Below are 21,639 nucleotides of genomic sequence, written 5' to 3' on the forward strand. Positions count from 1 at the left end.
CTATTATTAGTTTTACCGATGTCCTGTTTATACTTTTAAATGAAATACTTTATTCATTATGTATAAAAACTTAATATTTTATTTTTCATGGTCAAACAAGTAAATTATTCACAAAACAGAAAATTTTAATTTATACAAATTAGAATTTTGCTAACTTACACACTGTATTACAACACATACAGTAGGTTCTTTACTGTATCTAAGCATTTCACTTTCCCCACAACACACAATGTCACTCTCTGTGACGCACAAATTCATCATTATTTATTTGCGTTAGGAACATGCAACATTCTGTTCTCCAAAAATGTAAAAAGGGAATTGAAAAGCTGTTCCTTTAGAGGAACTTTAAACTGCTCTGTGTTAGTACTGTTACAGTGGTGATGTATTTCCATTTTTAGCAAAAAAAATGTTTCAAACCCTTACGGTTTTCTTTCTAGTACATAAAAAGAGACATTTTGCACAATTTGAGTCATATAGAAGACATGAATACTTTCATGGTGATTTCTGTCCTTTTAAGAGTTTTTCAGTCCTACTTTACTGTATGGAAAAGAACAGACAATCTCTCGTAAAAACCTGTCATGTTTGGAATAAATGATGACAGAATTTTCATTTTTGGGTGAACTTTGTGCACTGCTGTGGTTCATTGGCACTCTTGGGGAAGTTCTCTAGAAAGTCTCTGTATAAATTAGATCTGTGAAGACTCCAGAAAAGAGTTCTTGACCCGCGGCTGCTGACAGTCCTGCTTCAGCAGAGAATTGATGGCATCCTCAATTTCCGACACCCACGCTTTCTGAAACATTCACAACATACAGCCTGATAAGACAATTTTTTGGATTTTGTGATTTGAGCTAAAAGCTACGTTTACAATACCACTGTTAGATTATATTGCCAATTTTTATATATAACCTTGACAAACTTAAGATTTCAGTTTTTTTTTCCTCCATTCAAGTACACTACCATTCAAATAGTCTCTAATGCGTAACAAGACTGCATTTATTTGAGCAAAAATACAGAAATATGAATACAATTTAAATTAACTGTTTTCTGTTTTAATATATTATAAATTGTAATTTATTCCTGTAATGGCAGAAGTGAATTTTCAGCATCATTACTCCAGTCTTCAGTGTCACATGCTCAGAAATCATTCCAATATGCTGATTTGGTTTTTATCAAGAATGATAACATTTTTATTTAGATTTATTTAGAATGAATAGAAAGAGAAAGCATCTGCCATTAACATACAAAGTAATGTCATGCCAAATTGACGTTAATACTGAATAATCTGATGATGTTTGACATGTCAGCACTGGTTAAGTTTGTGAATTATGGGTGTTGGATGGAAATCAAAGCCTTTGAGAAAATATTAGCAGGATCAAATATTCACCTTCACAGATTCAGTCTGGGCTTGCAGAATGAAGACTCCGATGCACTGCTGGTAACGATTCTGGTGCATTATTATGAAAGAATTGGGCAGACCGGATGCTGAAACATTCAGAGACAAAATGTCAATACATCAGTGAGAACGTCAGTGTTTGTATCTACATCATTATCAGTGCTGATCACACATGGGCTGGTCCATCCTCAATGGAAATGTCTGGATTACTAAATAATTACATAACAAGTGCAACATGATCTTAATCCAAAGAGTGCGTCATGGTATATCTGTGCGTGCTGTCGTCACCTGTGGCATTGAGCTGGTCTATGTTCTTTAACTGCAGGCGGTCCAAAGAGATGGGCTGGTCCAGGACAATGAAACTACAGCTCTCCTGTAATAATAGATCAAGCTCTTGGCCTGCAGCCGAACGCAGGGGGCTCGACTCCACCACGCCAGACCTCTACAGTACATAAACACAAGCCTGTGATATTAGCTGTTTGAAAGTTTTGCCAAACTTATGCATAAAGTAAGCACTTGAAACCTATTTTACTTCTGTATTGAGATGTATTTCCAAGTGAAAGAAAATATTTAAACATATAATAAATATTAGATGAGATTGGACTTGTATCCTATTTTAATATATTTTAAAATGTAATTTGTCCTGTGATGGCAAAGCTGAATTTTCAGCAGCAATGACTCTACTTTCCATTGTCATATCATCCTTCAGAAAGCATTCTAATATGCTGATTTGGCGTTCATGAATAATTTCTTATTATTATCAATGTTAAAAACATTTGTGCTGCTTAATATTTTTGTGGAGACCATTTTTCCAGGATACCTGAATAGAAAGTTAATCTAATACAATTTATTATATATATATATATATATATATATATATATATATATATATATATATATATACATGGTTAATATCATTTTTGATGAATTTATTATTTCTTTGCTGAATAAAAGTATTAATTTCTTTTAAAAAAAGAACTGACTGACCCCAAACTTTAGAATAGTAGTGTATTTAAAAAGTATATGGAGTCTTTTTTCATGTTTACTTTTCAGCATTATTCTTTTTTATTGTGAATTTAACAGCATCTCATATAAGATCAAATATATTCATATAAATATATTTAACGTTTAATCTCCATTTACAGTAGTCAGTACAGTACAGTACTATCATCTGACACAATCCACTGATCTCTATTCAACCTTAGCGTGTAAAAGGGAGTAATGCCTTGAATCAATATTCACTCCCAGACAGAATCAACAAATCTATTTTCACATCACCACCACACACTCTGATGCATCGCCCATGCTTTGATTTATGTCAACAGAGACAGGGCTGCTAAGCATTTCACAGTAATAACACCAAACAATCGTCACTTTCCTTGAATCTTTATATACATACTTAATACTGATCAATAACCGCACCTTTTTGCTTCGCTTGATCTTCGTAATGAGAAGAAATTCATCGAATAGAAACAGGTAGACCTCATGCATCTTCGCATTTTCTGTGTGCAAAAGAAAACAATGTGAGAAAACACAACACAACCATCCTAAAAGCATAAATGGACCAATGAGAAAAACGGATTTATTTATCTGACCTATGAGAACGAGCTTCCCATCGTGCAGAAGACTACGATGAGACACCAGGTTCTCAAGGGTTACAGCTTTTAGCAAGTGCTTCAGGTTCTGTGAAGGATCAAACACACACAGCCTTAAACTCTCTACGAACGCAGGTCAAATCAAACTAAAATTAACATACAGCATGCTTGAAGATACACATTTTGACATAAACCTCAGGAACATGCGCCCTCTTGTCTCGCTCCCAAACAGGAAGCCACACCAGAGCTTCCTTCAGCTGCTTCACCTTCTGATAGTTGTCCAACCACTTCACTTTTCCTTCAAGATCATCTGTACAGAGACACAGAGAGAAAGAGAGAGAGATTTGGGTGGGAACTCTATTGTATCATCAGCCTACACAAAGGCAGTTAGCTACGAAAGGTTAGCGTGTCACACCTCCCCAAACAAACATTACTGCTTTTGTAAAACCACAGATCCTGTTTTTGGTTGTTCAGTTGGTGACAATCAATTGTAGATTCTTCCTACTGCGTTCCAAGTACAGGCTCTTTCATCAACAATGACACAATCGTGTTGTTTGAACCCCACACCCATCTGACGACTCTTCATATGCTTTTTTAATTGCATGAAAGTCACCAAAAAGAGTTGTACACACACCCTTATATTGGTTATGGGAACAGTGTCATAAAGTGTGTTGAAATACTACTTTTGTATAGAATATTAACCTATTAATCATTTCAAGTCCGTCTAGCCATAAATCAGCCCTGGAGCAGGTCAACAAGTCAAGACAAGTGCGATCATTACCATCACCTCAAGAACTGTAGAGAATATTATTGAATTCATAACAGCCTATTTCAGTGTATTTTTGGTTAAATGTTAAATTAATGCCAGCTAGCTTGCTATGAAAAAAAAAAAATGTCATTACCATCACAAAGAATCAGTTGTAAAATAATACAAAAATATTTTGCCCTTTAATATTACTACAAATATTTTGTTGTTTTGTGTCATCAGCAAAATCTTGTATCACTACCACAACATACACAGTCATTACCATCATGGAGCGTTTTCTTTAAATTCTTGTTAAAATGATACGATTAAACTATTTTATAAAAACTATATAATATTTAAAAAAATATATATATATATATATATATATATATATATATATATATATATATGTATATACAGGTGCTGGTCATATAATTAGAATATCATCAAAAGTTGATTTATTTCACTAATTCCATTCAAAAAGTGAAACTTGTATATTATATTCATTCATTACACACAGACTGATATATTTCAAATGTTTATTTCTTTTAATTTTGATGATTAGAGCTTACAGCTCATTAGAATATTACTTAAGACCGATACAAAGAAGGGATTTTTAGAAATCTTGGCCAACTGAAAAGTATGAGCATGTACAGCTCAATACTTAGTTGGGGCTCCTTTGCCTGAATTACTGCAGCAATGCGGCGTGGCATGGAGTCGATCAGTCTGTGGCACTGCTCAGGTGTTATGAGAGCCCAGGTTGCTCTGATAGTGGCCTTCAGCTCATCTGCATTGTTGGGTCTGGTGTCTCTCATCTTCCTCTTGACAATACCCCATAGATTCTCTATGGGGTTCAGGTCAAGCGAGTTTGCTGGCCAATCAAGCACAGTAACACTATGGTCATTGAACCAGCTTTTGGTACCTTTGGCAGTGTGGGCAGGTGCCAAGTCCTGCTGGAAAATGAAATCAGCATCTCCATAAAGCTTGTCAACAGAAGGAAGCATGAAGTGCTCTAAAATTTCCTGGTAGATGGCTGCGTTGACTGTGGACATCAGAAAACACAGTGGACCAACACCAGCAGATGACATGGCAGCCCAAATCATCACTGACTGTGGAAACTTCACACTGGACTTCAAGCAACATGGATTCTGTGCCTCTCCACTCTTCCTTCAGACTCTGGGACCTTGATTTCCAAATGAAATGTAAAATTTACTTTCATCTGAAAAGAGGACTTTGGACCACTGAGCAACAGTCCAGTTCTTTTTCTCCACAGCCCAGGTGAGATGCTTCTGACGTTGTCTCTGGTTCAGAAGTGGCTTGGTAGCCCTTTTCCTGAAGACGTCTGAGCGTGGTGACTCTTGATGCACTGACTCCAGCTTCAGTTCTCTCCTTGTGAAGCTCTCCCAAGTGTTTGAATCGGCTTTGCTTGACTGTATTCTCAAGCTTGCGGTCATCCCTGTTGCTTGTGCACCTTTTCCTACCCAAATTCTTCCTTCCAGTCAACTTTGCATTTAATATGCTTTGATACAGCACTCTGTAAACAGCCACACCTTTCAGTAATGACCTTCTGTGACTTACCCTCTTTATGGAGGGTGTCAATGTTCATCTTCTGGATCATTGCCAAGTCAGCAGTCTTCCCCATTATTGTGGTTTAAAAGAACAAGATATACCCAGAATTTATACTGTAGGGATGGTCATTTATTCAAACTCAAATGTAAATATTCTAATATTTTGAGATACTGATTTTTGACTTTCATGAGCTGTAAGCTCAAATCATCAAAATTAAAAGAAATAAACATTTGAAATATATCAGTCTGTGTGTAATGAATGAATATAATATACAAGTTTCACTTTTTGAATGGAATTAGTGAAATAAATCAACTTTTTGATGATATTCTAATTATATGACCAGCACCTGTATATACACACATTATAAAAATTGTATATATTGTTTCACAACATACACCGTCATTACCATCATGGGGCATTTTCGATTACTATTTTTTTCATAGTAATTTATACACTTTAATAAAACTATTTTATAAAAACAAAGTATTTAATAAATATATTTTATAACAACTTTTAATTAATGTATATAAAAATATTGTCAACAAAAATATTTCAACACAGTTGAAAGGGCTAATGGGAATGATGAAACAACATAGTATATTAATCTGACTTCCTTATCAAAACAGGGTACTTGATAAACACATAATGGATTTATGACAAGTTGTGCAATGCTTCATAAAAAGATAACTGGGCTTCTACATGACATAAATTCAAATGTCACGTTTTCATAGCTTACTAAAACATGGCGTTCGTTCAGCTGTTTTGGCTCACATCTCTGAAGTAAAAATAGCTCTGTCTTTCACAGAGTCACTGCGTGTCGTTTCTCACAGTGGCTGTCACTACACGCCTCACAAACAGCTTCACTGTGATAGCAGTCAGAGAACAGGAAAAGTCACCTGTCACCTGGTTTGACATGAGTGTTTTACCCAAACGAGATCAAAGTGTCCTCATCTGAGAAACAAAGCTTATTAGTCAGAACTGTAGAAAGTGAAAACCAACTATTGGAAAAAATACTCAAAGCTGATACTAGAGATTTTTTTTTATTTATTACATTTCAATATGGAGCCAATTAGACATACAGTATACTGGCCAACACTGGATTTTTATTTACCTCATTTTTACAACTAGTCTACCTTTGCTATCATATAATGCTCACTAAAAGTTGCTCTATAAAAGTGTTAAACATTTAATAACACTGTTAAATGTTATCTCAAAATAAAAATAAATTTTCATACTGTACATGTAATGTTTTGATGTCTAAATTCACTTGATCATTTTTATTTATTTATTTATTTTTTAATTTCATTATGGAGCCAATTGGACATTGGATATTTATTTACCCTGTTTTTACAATTTGTCTACTTTTGCTATCATATAACACTCACTAAAAGTTGGTCTTTAAAAAGCACTAATTATTTAACAACACTATTAAATGTTATCAAAAAATGAAACATTTTCATACCATACATGTAATGTTTTGATGTCTAAATTCAAGATTGATTTTTATGGACCTATTTTTAAATTTATTTAGAAACAGCAGCATATAATTTTAATATTTCCCAGTTATCTATGGATCTATGGTTTCTGCCACAAAATAAAAAATAAGGTAATTTTATCTCACAAGTCTGACTTTTTTTAATAATCATAATTGTGAGTTTTCATCTTGCAATTTTTTTTGTGTGTTTGTTTCCACCACAGAATAAAAAGAAATTCTCACAATTCAGACCTTTTTCAGAACTGCGAGTTTATATCATGCAATTTTATGCAATTTCATGCAATCAGGCAAATTTCATGCCTTTTTAATTTGTTTATCCTGTGGCGGAACCAACCTTCCAAAGTTATCAGCTATAATAACAGGAAATTAATTATCTGCTTATCAGTATTGGCTAGAAATGTTATGTCAGTGTACCTGTACTTTCAACTATCACAATATTGCCACCAACTTACATATGGCTCCGTCAACGAGATCCACGATGCTCTGTATGGTGTTCTCCTCGGCCTCCAAGCAACTCTTTTTCCCTATGTTCTTCAACAGCAGAGGGTACCGTGTAAACCTCTGCAAAGGAACCACCAGCAGATCCTTCAACTGCAGCCTGCGGCACTGCTCGTTTCGTTCACACCACTGGATGAGAGAAAGAGTGAAGGATGGGAGGAGATTTGGAATGTTAAGTGTATAATTAGACTAATGTACTGATTTTGTCTTGAATAAAAAGTCAGCTGACAAACAAAATCCCTTGTGTGCAAAAGCTAGAACTGACAGGGCAAAATTGATGTGGAGACAGCTTCAGAATACAACGGGGAACAATACTCGGCGAGAGCTGATGATGTAAGGAAGGGAAAGTAGCTGAGTCAACACTCTATCACCAGCAAGCTGGTGACCGTGTTCCTGCGTGAAAAAAAACGGTTCCTGACAACCACCCAACAGTGGCATGAATGGTAATGTTTGCCCTGTTCCCTAGATCTTGTCAGTACTGAGACCAAGCCCTGATTTACCGTGTCAAATCACGCTTGCCACACTTACCTTCAAGAAAGAGCCAAAGTCCTCCCTGAGCTTCAGGCTGTCCAGATAAAGGATGGCCGTACTGTAATTCAGGCAGTATTTCTGTAGACAATGGCAAATACTGTCACCAAACGCCTGCAAAGCAAACAGTCAATAGAAGAGAACAACAGAGATTAGAGAAAACATTGTTATCTTTCAGCAAATAAGGAACAAATGTTTAATGGTGTTCAGTTTTTTTTTTTCTTTTTTGTTTTCTAGAACAATCATTTGCTAACTGCCTAATATAATTGTCTACATTTGGGCAGTTATACATTATTTTTTAAAGGTCACTTGCCATGACTTTCCATTTCTATGAGCATTTTTTTTTTCAACATTGATAATATTATAAAAGCACTAGAATGATTTCTGAAGGATCATGTGACACTTAAGACTGGAGTAATGGATGCAGAAAATTCTTTATCACATAAATGCATTTTTTAGCATAAGAGACCTTTGTGATAAACAATCTTACCTTTTTTAGGAGTTCAAGAAGAGATTGAGTACTATAGCTGTCTGGATTTGTCCACATCTCCTTAATGACACGCAAGAGACTAGTAAGGAAGCCAAAGCTAACCTGCAATACAGTAAGAAACAAATCGAGACATTATAACATTTCATATTATAATCTGGAACACAGACAAAAAACTGCAAGTTTAAACAAGCAGTTAATTTCCAGTCACATATTTCCACCTAATTCATTGAAGTCTTACCAGACAGAGCTCATTGAGATTTGCAAAGAGCCTCCAGGAGTCAATGTCCTGAAGACACTCTCTCATCTGAAGGTCTGTTAGTGTGGTCAAAAACACCTACACGCAGAACAAAAGCAAACACATGTAAGTTCTATTCTTACAAAGTGATTAAATGGTCTGTCGGCCCCAGAACATTTGTTCTAGCTAATAGTTCGCTAGTAAATTTCAGCTACTGTTACCATGCAACATACAGTAGCTAAAACTCTATTGTCTCTTTCACTGGAGGACATGTCATTCCATAATTCTGAAAACATTGTGTTCACACCTCTTTTAAAACCATGAGCTGATCAAGGAAGTAGACACATTCACTGGTGAAAAGCTCCCAAATGGCTTCCTGTTTACGGTAGGCTTTTGGATTCTCCGCTGCTCCCAGTTCAGAGTGACCTCTCAAAAAGTCCTCCAAAGACATATCCTGAAAAATGATCGAAAAATGACTCCTTTAGGCAAGACATAGACATAGGCAAAAACATAGATTTCTCATAGATTTCAGACTAGTGGAAACATAAAATACACTTTAAAGTGTCTATTTGCATCTGTAGATTTCAAATACAATTCATACACATGACAATATACAAATCTGTAAACAAATTGAACCTGGCTTTATTCAATGTTTAGACTTCTGTTATGGAAATGTGTTTATTAGTGCATAGTTAATTAGATAATGCCTCTTTTGCACATTTAAACATAACATTACAGAAAAAGTATAATGCAAAAAAGCTTGCAATACGTAATGTAATCAACCAACCAAGGAAGTATGGTAATACCTATTTGTTATTTCTTTTAAGCAAGTAACCTGAGGTGTGGCCATGGCCATGCATGAAAACTAATGTGCTCACCTCAGGGAGTTTTCAACTCATAGCAGTTTTGAGGGTTCAGTTTTGAACACTTACCTTATATGTCTGAAAGTCTGTGTCTCGCCATTCCTGGATCTGAATGCCAGCCAGACACTTGTCAATGTCAGCTACGCTGCGAGTCTTCCCTTTTGTCTGCTGAAAAACACCACTCAGATTTATTCAACATCACAGCGCCCTACTCTCAACAGGTCTCTTTGTGTTTGAGCACAAACTGTGGAGCAGACTACATAGCACGACATGTTTGAGCTCTGTTAGACGTGCCCGTTTTGTTGTTGTTTACTGTTAATGGAATTGATTGGGGGAAGGGGTGCGTGCATTCAAATCTGATTTAGCTCAAAGTGGGTCAGTGAACACTATGTGCTAGATATCATCCGAAGCATCTAAAAAAATTTGGAGTATCTGCAGATGGCAACAACCAAAGAACTGGCACAAGATCAAAACGTCACGGAAGAGATATCTGCATGATGGTATTGAAACGTTAAAATATGCAAATATTTGCACTTACTGTGTTACGCCTCAAGAAGGGCCACTTTAACTTCTTAGTGTCTGTAAAAAAAAAAAAGTGACTAGTAAAGAAAACTTATGTTCTGCATAAAGTCATGCATTTCATTAAGTGTTGCTAGTTGGAGATGGGCTATAAAACTGATTTATATACTTTTGTTCTTTCATTATTTAATTCTACAGGTATACAGTAGTATATGTTAGCAAATCATATTAAACCCAGAGTCATGACATTGAGGCATGACTAACCCGAATAGGCTGATTTATTTAAAATATCAGCAACGCCATTGGACACGAACAAATCTCCAGGGGACACATCCAATCCAGGAAGACTCACAACCACGGAGCTCCGCCTCCTCTCCTGCAGCCTGAGAAAAAGCAAACCAGAAGAGAGCAGGTGAGTTCGGAGAACATTCCGGCCCCTGAGGCAGCCAGCCATTCAAAGTTATGCATGATGGATGCTCACTGAAATAATGTTGGTTAACCACAGAGCATCATATTTAAGATTTCTTTGCTTCGTATTTGTAAAACGACACTTTCTACAAGTTCGCCACAAGCCGGACAAGCTTAAAGGGTAGATCTGCATGTGAACTGCAATCCTGCCAAATTATTTCTACCTTTACTCCAGTCCACAATAGCACAATAGCTCTTTAGACCACGGAAAACAATTATTCCACTAAATTAATCAGAGAAGGTTTGATAAACCCTGGCCAATGCGCTGTTGTAATCTCTTTATGCAGAGCCAAGCCATGCTAAACTTGAAAATTCAAGGCAGATTTGCTTTAGCAGGAAATCAAAGAATTCCATGTTCACATTTCTAACATGCCTTGTTAGTATTAGGTGGCCAGAACTGTGTTTGCAAAGATGATAAACAAAACCATACCATGTATCAGTTGTACACGCACACCATTGCATAGTGGATCTACAGGCCTGTCAACTGATACCTCAACAGTTGGATATATTGAAAGATTGAAATTTTAATATATCCACTGGTTAAGAACAAAGAGCAGCAGGGGTGGAAAAGCATCCTGATTTTTTGCCTGCAGCCGTAGGAGCGAAGTCATTGTTAATCAAGTCAAATGTTTGTTTGGTTCAGGGTTAAATACACAGGAAAGCTAAAACTATGACAAACACTATTGGTTTAAAACATTTCCGTTAACTGCAAATTAAATGCAAAACTAAAACAGTGACTAAAATAAAAATATATGTTCCAATAATTCTGAAAACATATAATGAACTCAAATTGAAACTAAAATGGTATTAAAATTAAAATGGTTTACATGTAATGTAAATGTCAAGATTATAAACATGAGCTCACTCATGGATTGGAAACATTATAAAAAAACCTGCTTTTTGTTCTTGTGCTCTTGTGCAGTTCCTAGTCATTGTAGCTTATCGCCAGTACATTAGATTAAACAAGATTATAGTTCCGTATAGTGATTTTGTGTTCTGTTCTGCTCTGCTTCAGTTCCTCTGTTACATTTTGACATAAAATCCTAAGGGCTTTTAGGCAGAGCTATGACTGTTTTCACAGACAACTGGACAGTCTGGTTTTTGTTTGAGTTACTCTCAGCTTTGTGTCCATCCAGCTGTACAGAGACTCAATGATGTGCCACTATGTGATGTGTGTCAATAAACATCTTACAGGGGTTTTCTTCTTCAGATGCAGGTATAGGAAAGCAATAAGAGGTAATCGTACCTTCCATCTATGCAATAAATACAATTCTGTTTTTGCTACAACTAGAAGTTGATCAAGACAAACGTTGACTTGACAAATCTTTATCTGAAAATGAATAAGCCTAAAAAATATGAAAGTCATATACAGTATAGGACTGATAAATAGTGTCATAGATAGACAAATAGTACATCTTCAAATTAAGTAAATTTTATTGCGAAATTCAAACAATAAATCAGTCATTCTTGAGACAAGGAACAAAACATGTCCAGCAATTGTAAATGCTATCAGGTTTAAAAAATATAAATATTTTCATTTGTAAATGTTATGGGGATTAATAATAGAATGTATTTAACACAATTATCCCCTTCAATTATTCTCTTCTCACTGCATCTAAAACAGTGTGTCCACAGAGAAGGGTTCAATCATTCATATGCTATAACACGGACAAAAATGTTTTTTAATGATGAAAAAGACCTTGTTTTGTCAAAAGTAACACTTAATAATATCTCAAAAGCAAGGTTGTTTTTCAGTGACACATGCATGTTTCATAAGATTTCAAAGTTGTGACTTTTTGTCAACACTGTCAGACATTCATTAAAATGTAATAAAATCAGGGAATATCAGGGGCAGCTGTCACTCGAATGGACCCCTCACTACAATCCTCCTCTGCAGAGTACATCACTGTCAGACAGACTCTGGTCAGTTTTATAGTTTTAGAGTATTTTAAATCCGAATGTTAATATTTCCTGGTCACAACCATGATATGTCGACACCATCTTCCAATTTCTGAGGAAATTATTTGAAATATTTAGATCATTTTATTCTCCTGAAGCAAGTTCCATTAGCATCTAGCATTAACAGAATAAAACAAAATGGCTACTACATGAACTCCATTTGTTTTGTGAAAGAAATGTCACCACCATAAGTTTGCGGTTTGTGTTCCAATGATATATCAAAACACTTAAATGTGACTCTTGAATAAAAGCTTTATAAACATTAATATGATGTTGTTGATTAATTGATTCAATGTTTGATGGTTAAAATGACTACAAATTCAGGTTTTCGTCATCACCGTCAGATGTGTCAACTCCGTCAACTCCGTCAGTTCTTTCACCTCCGTCAGTTGAATATTTTGTTAATATTTCATTATGATATTTTATATTTGTTGTGGAATTGTTGGTCACATGTGAAAGTGTAATCTGTCTGCTAATATGAGAATGTGTTTTAAAATGTTAAAAACATCTTGAATGCTGTTAAAGATAAAGTTGAAATTATATTACACAGAAAAGTTGGGAGGTTGTATCAAAGCATAGCTCACTAGCTTAGTACATATAAGATACATAAATGTAGTTTAATTTGTCTGAGTACAAGGTTTTATTTTTTCAATTTTGCACCATTTTGTCTCACTTCTCAAGAATGACTGAAATGTCACTTCAATGTGGCGTGACAGATTGATCATCTTTTCCTCTTTACTGCTAGTTATAGCACAAAATTAGTGAAATGTATCACCTCTCATGTAATCAGTGTTTCAAAGGTGGAAAGATGTCAATAAAACAGTTCATAAAGAATGTCATGCAACAATGTTACATTTACCTCAGAAAACCCATTTAATGTCCATTGCTCATTATTTAGCTAGACCAATAGCTCCTAAGATGAGGATTTAATAAATATATGTGCTATATATCATATTCATTCATTTTTACTTAACCTGTTGTCTTAATTATTTAATGCATTTTTGAATACATCTGTCAATAAGTTATAATAGCCACCATTTAAATGTTTAGAATTCAACAAAGAACTTCAGTAGAAACATATTGATATAATTAACAATTTAAAAACTGAATTATGTTTTATATACAATTCAGTTGATTATTAAATTTTTTTTTTTTTTTGACTAATTGATTAAACTGTTTTTGGTTTGGATTTTAGGCTAAATTAAAACTTTAATTTAGTTTTTGGTAAATAATAATTTAAGTGCATCACGAATGGATGGATGGATGGACAGATGGACGGACGGAAGGATGGACAGACAAGGCTGAAGGTCTGTGACAACATTGGTGTACAAAGCTTAAGTTTGTCAAGCCAACATAAGTTCACTAACCGAAGAACTAAATATAATAACTGCAGATACTATTATCAGTCTTTCTGTGCTCATCACAGTAAATATGGGATCATATACCAATAAACACTTGAGTCATATACAGTTGCTATGAGATATAAATTCTTCAGCATTATAAAGTGAACACCCATTTCCACAGCACCTGACACAATGAACCCATTAAATACTTCCTTATTAACGTTTTACTTTATCATTTGCATCCTTTTGGACCTTTTCAGAGATACACAGTTTAATAAAAAGCCTCATGTGTTCGCTATTTACACTTCTAACTTCTCTTTTGCAAGTGCAAACAGAAACACAGATGCCAGTACATTAGACTTTGAAACCCTACAAGTAAAAGTCACTCAGCGCATCTCCTTTTTACCGACATTAAAAACAGGTCACTGCTAATGGCTTGTTATCTAGAGGCACATCCACAGTGCAGTCCTAGAATGAAGCGGCCCTCTATCCTGACTATCCCAACCACGGCACAGCCACAAAGAAGGGAGCTTTGTCCTCGCACCTCCACGGAATAATGAATAACTGTCCCATCCAATCACCATCCAGGGATGAGCACTGCAATCAGACGGTGCCATACTGTAATTAAGGCCACAATAGCTGCCTAATTATCCACCGCTGAAAAGACAGCCATGGTCCAAGCACAGTGGGCCCGACGGGGGGAAAAGCAGCACTAATGAGAGTTTGTCTGGGCTGAACGATGGGACTCTAATAGCTCTCTCTTAAAAGTTCATGCGCAGCTAACAAAGCAGCAATACAATGAACAATGAACCTCCCTCTGCCCCAGCTCCCCCTGCGTCAGCATGGTGGCGTTCTACTGAAAAAGTGACCTGCTTTGGCCTCATTACCACAAACAGTGTGTTTCCACACAAACAAATTCCAGGATTAACGAAACAACACTACAAATTAGAGATGTTGAGCAACAAGTACAGGACAAATAGTTTAAGCGAACAAGGAAATGCTGGTCTGACACAGAACAAAGTGACTAGGACATTGAGAGCAGAATTACGGTTCACATGCAAATATGACTCAGGTGGGGACGGTTTATGCAAAACATTAGATAGAGACAGATCACATACCTTTTATGACAGGGATCCTTGACCTGTAATCAAAAGAAGATACAGCAAAACGTGAGCAAAGTACTTGATGAGGGAAAAACACTGGTCATCAGTTGCAAAATATAAATTTCAGAGGATATCATCATACAATGTGTGAGTTAAAAACCCCTAAAGTTCTCACTCAATGCATGAAAGGAGTGAATGGAGCTACTCTTTTATACTCTTGATCCTTCACTGACCCTTCCATTATTAGGTGATTGCTGACTGTGGTGAAAGGAGTCTCATCAGAGGGTTTGCTCAAAGCTGTCAGTGCATGAAGCGACTGATTCAATTGCTGTCAAAAGCTTTTATTGTGAACTGCTACTTGGAGAGTTTGAAGAAGAATGAGACAGGCTTTCTTTGCTAAGAGCGGAAAGATTCTTGCCATTTGAAAAAAAGTTTGTATCATCAAATATCATAACAAAGGAAACTGATTATTATCAACTTAGAAATGGATAATATAATGCCAGCAGAAATGGATAATAATAAGCCAGCAGATAATCAGGTTAATATTGTTAACAGAAACTAAATCTATTAAAAAACATGTTTGTTAATTGAAATAAATCTAAAATAAAATAAAATAAAATATGAATATTATATGAAAAACTTATTTTAAAATTAGTAAACTGAAGCCCTAAAACTACTAAATGGAAATAAATAAAAACTAAATCAGAATTATAACTAAAACTGAATTAAAAATAGCTGAAATAATAATAATATTAAAAAATGCCTAAAGCACACAAAATATTAAAAATAAGCTAATTTTATACAACTACTACATAAATATAATAAATACATAAGTGGAGATAAGTTTGCATAAGTTTTTAATTCATTATTTTACTTGTATATTACCTTAAACCTTCTGCTAAAATAAAAACGATAATACCGTAATACCGAGGAAGGTGCCAGTTGCATTTGCCATGGACAGCATAAATATCAGATCACTAGATAGCGCAACTGACCAATCACAATCAAGTATCCTGACGCTGTGTAATAAGTTTCAGTGAAGTATCATAATTACGGTTCATATTTATTTAGGGTTAGGAATGCAAAAGCTATATTAGAAAATACATTTTTAATTTTGAAACTTTTTTTAAAGCATTTTTTTTTTTAAATTTAAGACATCTTGAACTCATTGTATACCTGGTCATTGTCATCAGTTGTGCTCTCACTATCATCAGAAACGGGCTCTTTTGAATCACGAGACTCCTTGCTTTTGCAAATGACGCCATTGTCAAGGGTCTTTGATCTGTGTGATCTAATTGTCCCATGAATCACTGAAGATTCAAAGTTCCCATTCTCTCCATCCGTCTGAACCACCAGTGAAGATTTCTGCTGGAATAATGGAGAAAGGGGACTCGTGGGAGTGGGAGACTCCTCTCCTAATGGACCGTCCGACTTGCTTGGATTTCGGTAGGAGATTCTCGTACTCCTCATCCTCCTCAGAGTGGGAGACGTGGAGATGCGGGCTGGGGCTTGTCTGTCAAACTGAAATAAGTGTGGAGGCATGTGGTCAGACTCCGTGAGGGAACCGTACCTCAGTCTGGATGGCGTCCTTCCTAAATCTATGCGCATTATGAAAGGACTAGCAGTTTGTGTGTCTTTGTCCTCACTTTGTACACATTGGGTTTGGGTCTGTGCATCTGTCCCTCCGTCCGTTTTCTGTTCATGCCAGTCTATGTAACTCCAGTCCAATGTTTTTTCCACTTCCTTCCCATTTTCACTTATGAAAGCATAATTCAACTCCGTCATCTTGAGTAATCCGGCATTATATATCCAACAACAGAAGACTGATTAAGAATCAGATGCAAGTTTGGCTTGAGTCATTCCCACAAAAATGTGTCCAATCCCAAAATCCATGTCTCTGGAGCTTCTGAAAAGCAAGAAAGGATTAGAAAAGCCACCCACTACGTTTATTTCAATTCTTGTAGAACTAGCCATGTACAGTATGACCATTTTAAACCCTTTGCGTCTACAGAAAGTTACTTAATAAGACCCAATGGACAATTGCAAACAATAAAGTAACAAAATATTATTTTTTCTACTAATTAGTTGTGGTGAAAAAGGGAATAAAATTATGTTTACATAAATTCCAGAAAACCTGCACTGTCATCAGTAGTTGATAACTGTGTATAACGCAGCAACAACAACACTTTTAAGGCCCTTAAAGTTCCAACATAAATTTTGTACACAAATTGGATTAAATGGGTTAATCTGCATTTACCAATACTTATGACGTTAAGCACCCAGACATTGAAAGCCCCTGTAAACATTATGCAACTTTCAACAATTCAGGAGGATTATTTTTTTTACCACATTCTCAATAGGCAGTTTGTAGTTTATCATTCTGCATTCTTAAGTGATATTCTTGAGTTCATATTGTAAATATATACTTATTATATAATTAGTATGTACTTACGTGTGCTTATATGCTGTATGTTCAGTTTCTAACTTTCAGCCTCTCTTGTTTTCTTCTGTGGAGCCTGCAGAAACTGAGTCATTAGCTACTTGAAACTGGGTGCTTTTTCCATTTAAAAATGCATATTTCATTTATACATACATGGAATTTAATGCTGATATTTCTACAAAAATCTAGTTTTCGATATTTGTTTATGGTACAAAATCATGATTTAAGAGTTGACTTGAAGATCAACATAAAAGAATTAAAAATAGAAGTTTGCAGTAATAATTTTAGGAATATCAAATTTACAATAATAATGTTTGTTTACAGATTATGGTAACACGGTTAACATTTTAAGGTCAGGTAATATCTAGAGTGCTAAATCTAAATCTATATATGAAGAGTGCAGATGCAAAAGCCTCTAAGTAAAAGCATATTAAAAATGCAAAGTCGGCAACACCGAAGCTCCAAAAGTATCAAAGAAAAATGTATTTATAAAAAATTCACATAGTGTGAAAGCCTCTAAGTGCCATCTGAAATTTCCCTCTAAAATTTGCATTTTTATCAGGCTCCTATGTTTAGGTTCAGTAATTTTACTCTAATAGCTATGTAAAGGTCCTTTTCTATGCAATTAAAGTGAAATAACTAAACATAAATATAGGAGCCTGATAAAAATGCTAATTTTAGAAGAAAATTTCAGACTGCACTTAGAGGCTTTTGCATCTCAACTCTTCATATATATATATATATATATATATATATATATATATATATATATATATATATATAAATCAATATAAATGCTATATATTCTTTTAATTAAGCAAAACATATACTTCATACAGAATAATGTGCCTTTAATAACATAGTAAAAACCATGTTTTGTCATTGTTTACACATATTTTCATGGGAAACGCAAAGGGCACCTTTTATTAGGAATGACCCAACTACAGTACATTTTCAGCGTTAGCCTGTATTTGATTACCGCATGCTTCATTGTTGTGCATTATAAAGAAACTTTGACTCGCACCATCAGCGTGGGAAACAAAGGCACCTGACCCTGCTCTAACAGACATGGGCAACTAGTGTAGGCTTACGGTGAAGATCTTTTTTATTTTTTTTAAATACACTTTATTTACCACAGTCAAAGCCATGCGGTTGTAATAAAACATGCTGTGAACTACCTTAGCTTACTTGCTTCTGTTAAGCGAAATCGCGCGATCACAAACGTTTAAGTCGCAGATGTTTTCAGACAAGCCAGTTATTTCTAGTCTCGACTCTATACGTCTGTGCCACTTACCGCCTAGTCGTTCCCGGGTGATCTGAGAATCGGGCTGCTGGAGGGAAAACAGCTGGACCAAATGTACAATGTCTCTGCTATTGCTTCACACAGAATGTTTATCCGCAAAATATTACACGCGACAACAGAATCCAGCTCCGTTTAAAGTGAAATAAGCATGCTCGGGCTGTGTGGCTCGGCAGGTATTGTGTGAGGGAGGTCTGCTGCCTTGTCGCCTAAGGTCAATGGAGGTGGAGCATAGCTGTATTGTGTTGATATATATGCGAGTGTGCGGTGTGCAGCGTGATGACCTCATGTTTCTTTAGAGAGATAGGTAAGAAAGTCAGTGACAGGTAACAGGCAGGTTAGATGTCTTAGTCTCACATGAGCTGTAACCTCATGGAAACTCTGAGCAAATGCCAAGCATCTTAGCTTTCCTTTTTGTGTGACCACGTGATAGGATTGCTCATTGAGTTGCTATTCACATTTATTTATTCATTCGTTTGTTTGTTTGTTCCTTTATTCATTCATTTAGTTAGTACTTAGTTATTAATAGGGTCAATCAGTTAGTTTACTTAGTTTTAGTTAGTTATTAGACGTTAATAGGGTCAGTGATGAATTAGGATGACTGATATTGTAAATCTATTTTCGAAAAAGGGTACATGAATTACTGTGAATTCATGCCTAAATCAATATGTGAATTATGCATTACTTCATGCATTAATATCTCATGAATTATCAGGAACGAACATTAGTTCCATGACTTCATGGATGAACAACACCTTAATTAAGACATTAACAAAGGTGAGTACGCTACATCATCATGATTTATGATTTATTACACATGATCATGATGTTTTCATTGTTCGCAAAAAAACAAGGTCTTTGCTATGCATTGTGGATGAAGCTATGCTTATGGTACATGATTTTTAAAAAAGCATTATTTCGTGCATGTAAGTCTACTTGAATTATTAAAGGAATATACAAAAATCCACATTACCTCATGCATGCATACAGGCTAGAACAGTATATCAATTAATGTGAGAACTAATGTTTTTCATTAAATATGATGTGAGTTATCAAGCATCTTCTTCTTAGTAGCCTGCAGGTAAATGTACATTGGCCAATCACAGCACATAGTATGTGAATTCTGTTGACATTAAAATACAGTAGTCATCATTAACTAAGCATTAACTTCTCATGACTTCATCATGTGTGTGGTCCCTCAACTACAGTGCATGGTGACTTCATATACCATGAACTTTAAGTGCCTGTATATCTGAAAACTCTTTACAAAACCATACATTTTTCTTTTTTCTTTAAGATAGCTGAAGCTGTAGGCTCCTGCTCACAAAAACCCCTGCAACTAACATATAATTCCGTTTTCTGCACTCTATACCCTACTAAGGACAAGTTTGTATATGTACTGCCATGTTTGTGCCATTTATTTGATCGGTTTATTTTTGTTCAACATTAAATATTTAATGAGGAGTCCACATTAGTAGCTTGTTACACTAAAAGGTGTATCCTTGCCTTTAAAAAGATCAAGCTGTTTGTGAAACCTTGTTTCATTTTTTTTTTTTTTTAAATCCTTTATGGTTTTGTAAAGAGTTTTCAGATATACAGGCACTTAAAGTTCATGGTATATGTACTGAATTCCTTCTCAGCTCTTCCCAGGCATTGCTGTTGATTTAACTGAATAAAGCAGAAAGTTATGATCAAAGTCCCTTTGTGTCCATAGTACATTGTGTGCAAAAGCTTGTCATTTCACAATTATGCCATCATTAATAACACTGTTTATCAGTATTCCAAAGGAGCAAGTCACCTCTTTAGTTGGGTGACCACACACATGATGAAGTCATGAGAAGTTAATGCTTAGTTAATGATGACAACTGTATTTTAATGTCAACAGAATTTACAAGCTATGTGCTGTGATTGGCCAATGTTGGGGTCTGGTCATCACTTTCGTTGAGGGATCACATACATGATGAAGTCATGAGAAGCTAATGCTTAGTTAATGATAACTACTGTATTTGGATGTCAACAGAATTTACAAGCTATGTGCTGTGATTGGCCAATGTTGGGGTCTGTCCATTTACCTGCAAGCTACTATGAAGAAGATATGAACATGCTTGATAACTCATATCATATTTAATGAAAAACATTAGTTCTCATATTAACTGATGCATTAGGTAATGTGGATTTTTGTATATTCCTTTAATAATTCAAGTAGTCTTGCATGCACGAAATAATGTTGTTGTTTTTTTAAATCATGTACCATAAGCATAGTTTTATTCACAATGGATAGTAAAGACCTTGTTTTTTTGTGAACAAAGAAAACATCATCATGCGTAATAAACAATAAATCATGATGATGTACTCACCTTAGTTAATATCTTAAAAGACTTTGAACTAATGTTAGTTCCTAATTCATGAGATATTAATGCATGAAATAATGCATAATTCACACATTAATTTTATGCATGAATTCATGGTAATTCATGTACCCTTACCGTAAAAAAGTGTTACCGAAATAACATTGTAATTCATGATGGTTTAGGTTTTGGAAAATCTTTTAACTAAAAAGTTAAATCATTAATCACTAAACTAATTCAGTTAAATCTTTTGGATGATGAATCGATGAACTGAAATATTCATCATTGGAGAGTTTCATTCAAGTCATTATTTGTATGAATAGCATTTTTTAACCTAATACATCCAGGCCAAAAAAAAAGAAAAAAGTAATTCAAAGCATTGATAAAGCGAAAGGAAATCAGAAACTTGTCTGTAATGCACCACACCCTTCTTTTTAATGCACCACCTCAGTTTAGGCATGCATACATATACAAAATCTTACCGTAAAAAAAAAAAAAATCTTGTCTGTAAAGAACCCAACAGTATATTTGATAGTCTCATCTTATCTAGGTCACGATTTAACAATTTCCACATGCAAAATTGTATTAACTTATAGATTTTCTTTGTAAACGGTTAAACATTTAGTGACTGTGAATAATTCATTACATTATGAATCCAAAATTCTGTGATAATCGAGAAATAAAACCATCTGACCATGTGACTTTATTTTGTTTATTCCATCCTGATGACACTAGATGGCAGTGCAGG

At 35.1% G+C, this 21,639-nt stretch overlaps 1 protein-coding gene across 3 annotated transcripts; it reads right to left on the minus strand.

Moving 5' to 3' along the window:
- Positions 1-65: 65 nt before the first annotated feature.
- On the minus strand, positions 66-18,937 carry plekhg7 (pleckstrin homology domain containing, family G (with RhoGef domain) member 7). Of its 3 annotated transcripts, none has more exons than XM_058750537.1 (18): positions 18,538-18,937; positions 17,256-17,319; positions 15,980-16,709; positions 14,819-14,841; positions 10,195-10,313; positions 9,950-9,990; positions 9,481-9,576; positions 8,856-9,002; positions 8,552-8,647; positions 8,314-8,415; positions 7,824-7,937; positions 7,250-7,424; positions 3,183-3,298; positions 2,989-3,076; positions 2,816-2,895; positions 1,682-1,835; positions 1,385-1,482; positions 66-790 (listed from the first exon to the last, which is right to left on the minus strand). In XM_058750537.1, exons 3-18 carry the CDS (start codon positions 16,586-16,588, stop codon positions 686-688), a joined length of 2,163 nt encoding a protein of 720 aa, XP_058606520.1. In that variant the 5' UTR covers positions 16,589-16,709; positions 17,256-17,319; positions 18,538-18,937; the 3' UTR covers positions 66-685. The 3 variants fall into 3 exon arrangements, with proteins under 3 accessions (XP_058606520.1, XP_058606518.1, XP_058606519.1); XM_058750535.1 differs by having other exon boundaries at positions 9,481-9,579; positions 18,538-18,936; XM_058750536.1 differs by lacking the exon at positions 18,538-18,937 and adding an exon at positions 18,422-18,477 and having other exon boundaries at positions 9,481-9,579.
- Between the last annotated feature and the right edge of the window lie 2,702 nt (positions 18,938-21,639).

This window comes from Onychostoma macrolepis, chromosome 18, assembly GCF_012432095.1.
Source record: "Onychostoma macrolepis isolate SWU-2019 chromosome 18, ASM1243209v1, whole genome shotgun sequence".
Lineage (NCBI taxonomy): Eukaryota > Metazoa > Chordata > Actinopteri > Cypriniformes > Cyprinidae > Onychostoma > Onychostoma macrolepis.

Bases quoted from the DNA above. Each gene is read 5' to 3' on its own strand.
- plekhg7 (XM_058750535.1), bottom strand. From the start codon at position 16,588: ATGACGGAGTTGAATTATGCTTTCATAAGTGAAAATGGGAAGGAAGTG. The intron at 9,580-9,949 runs GTAAGTGCAAAT...GGTGTTTTTCAG, and splicing joins CCTTCTTGAGGCGTAACACA to CAGACAAAAGGGAAGACTCG. The intron at 8,416-8,551 runs GTAAGACTTCAA...ACTGTATTGCAG, and splicing joins ATCTCAATGAGCTCTGTCTG to GTTAGCTTTGGCTTCCTTAC.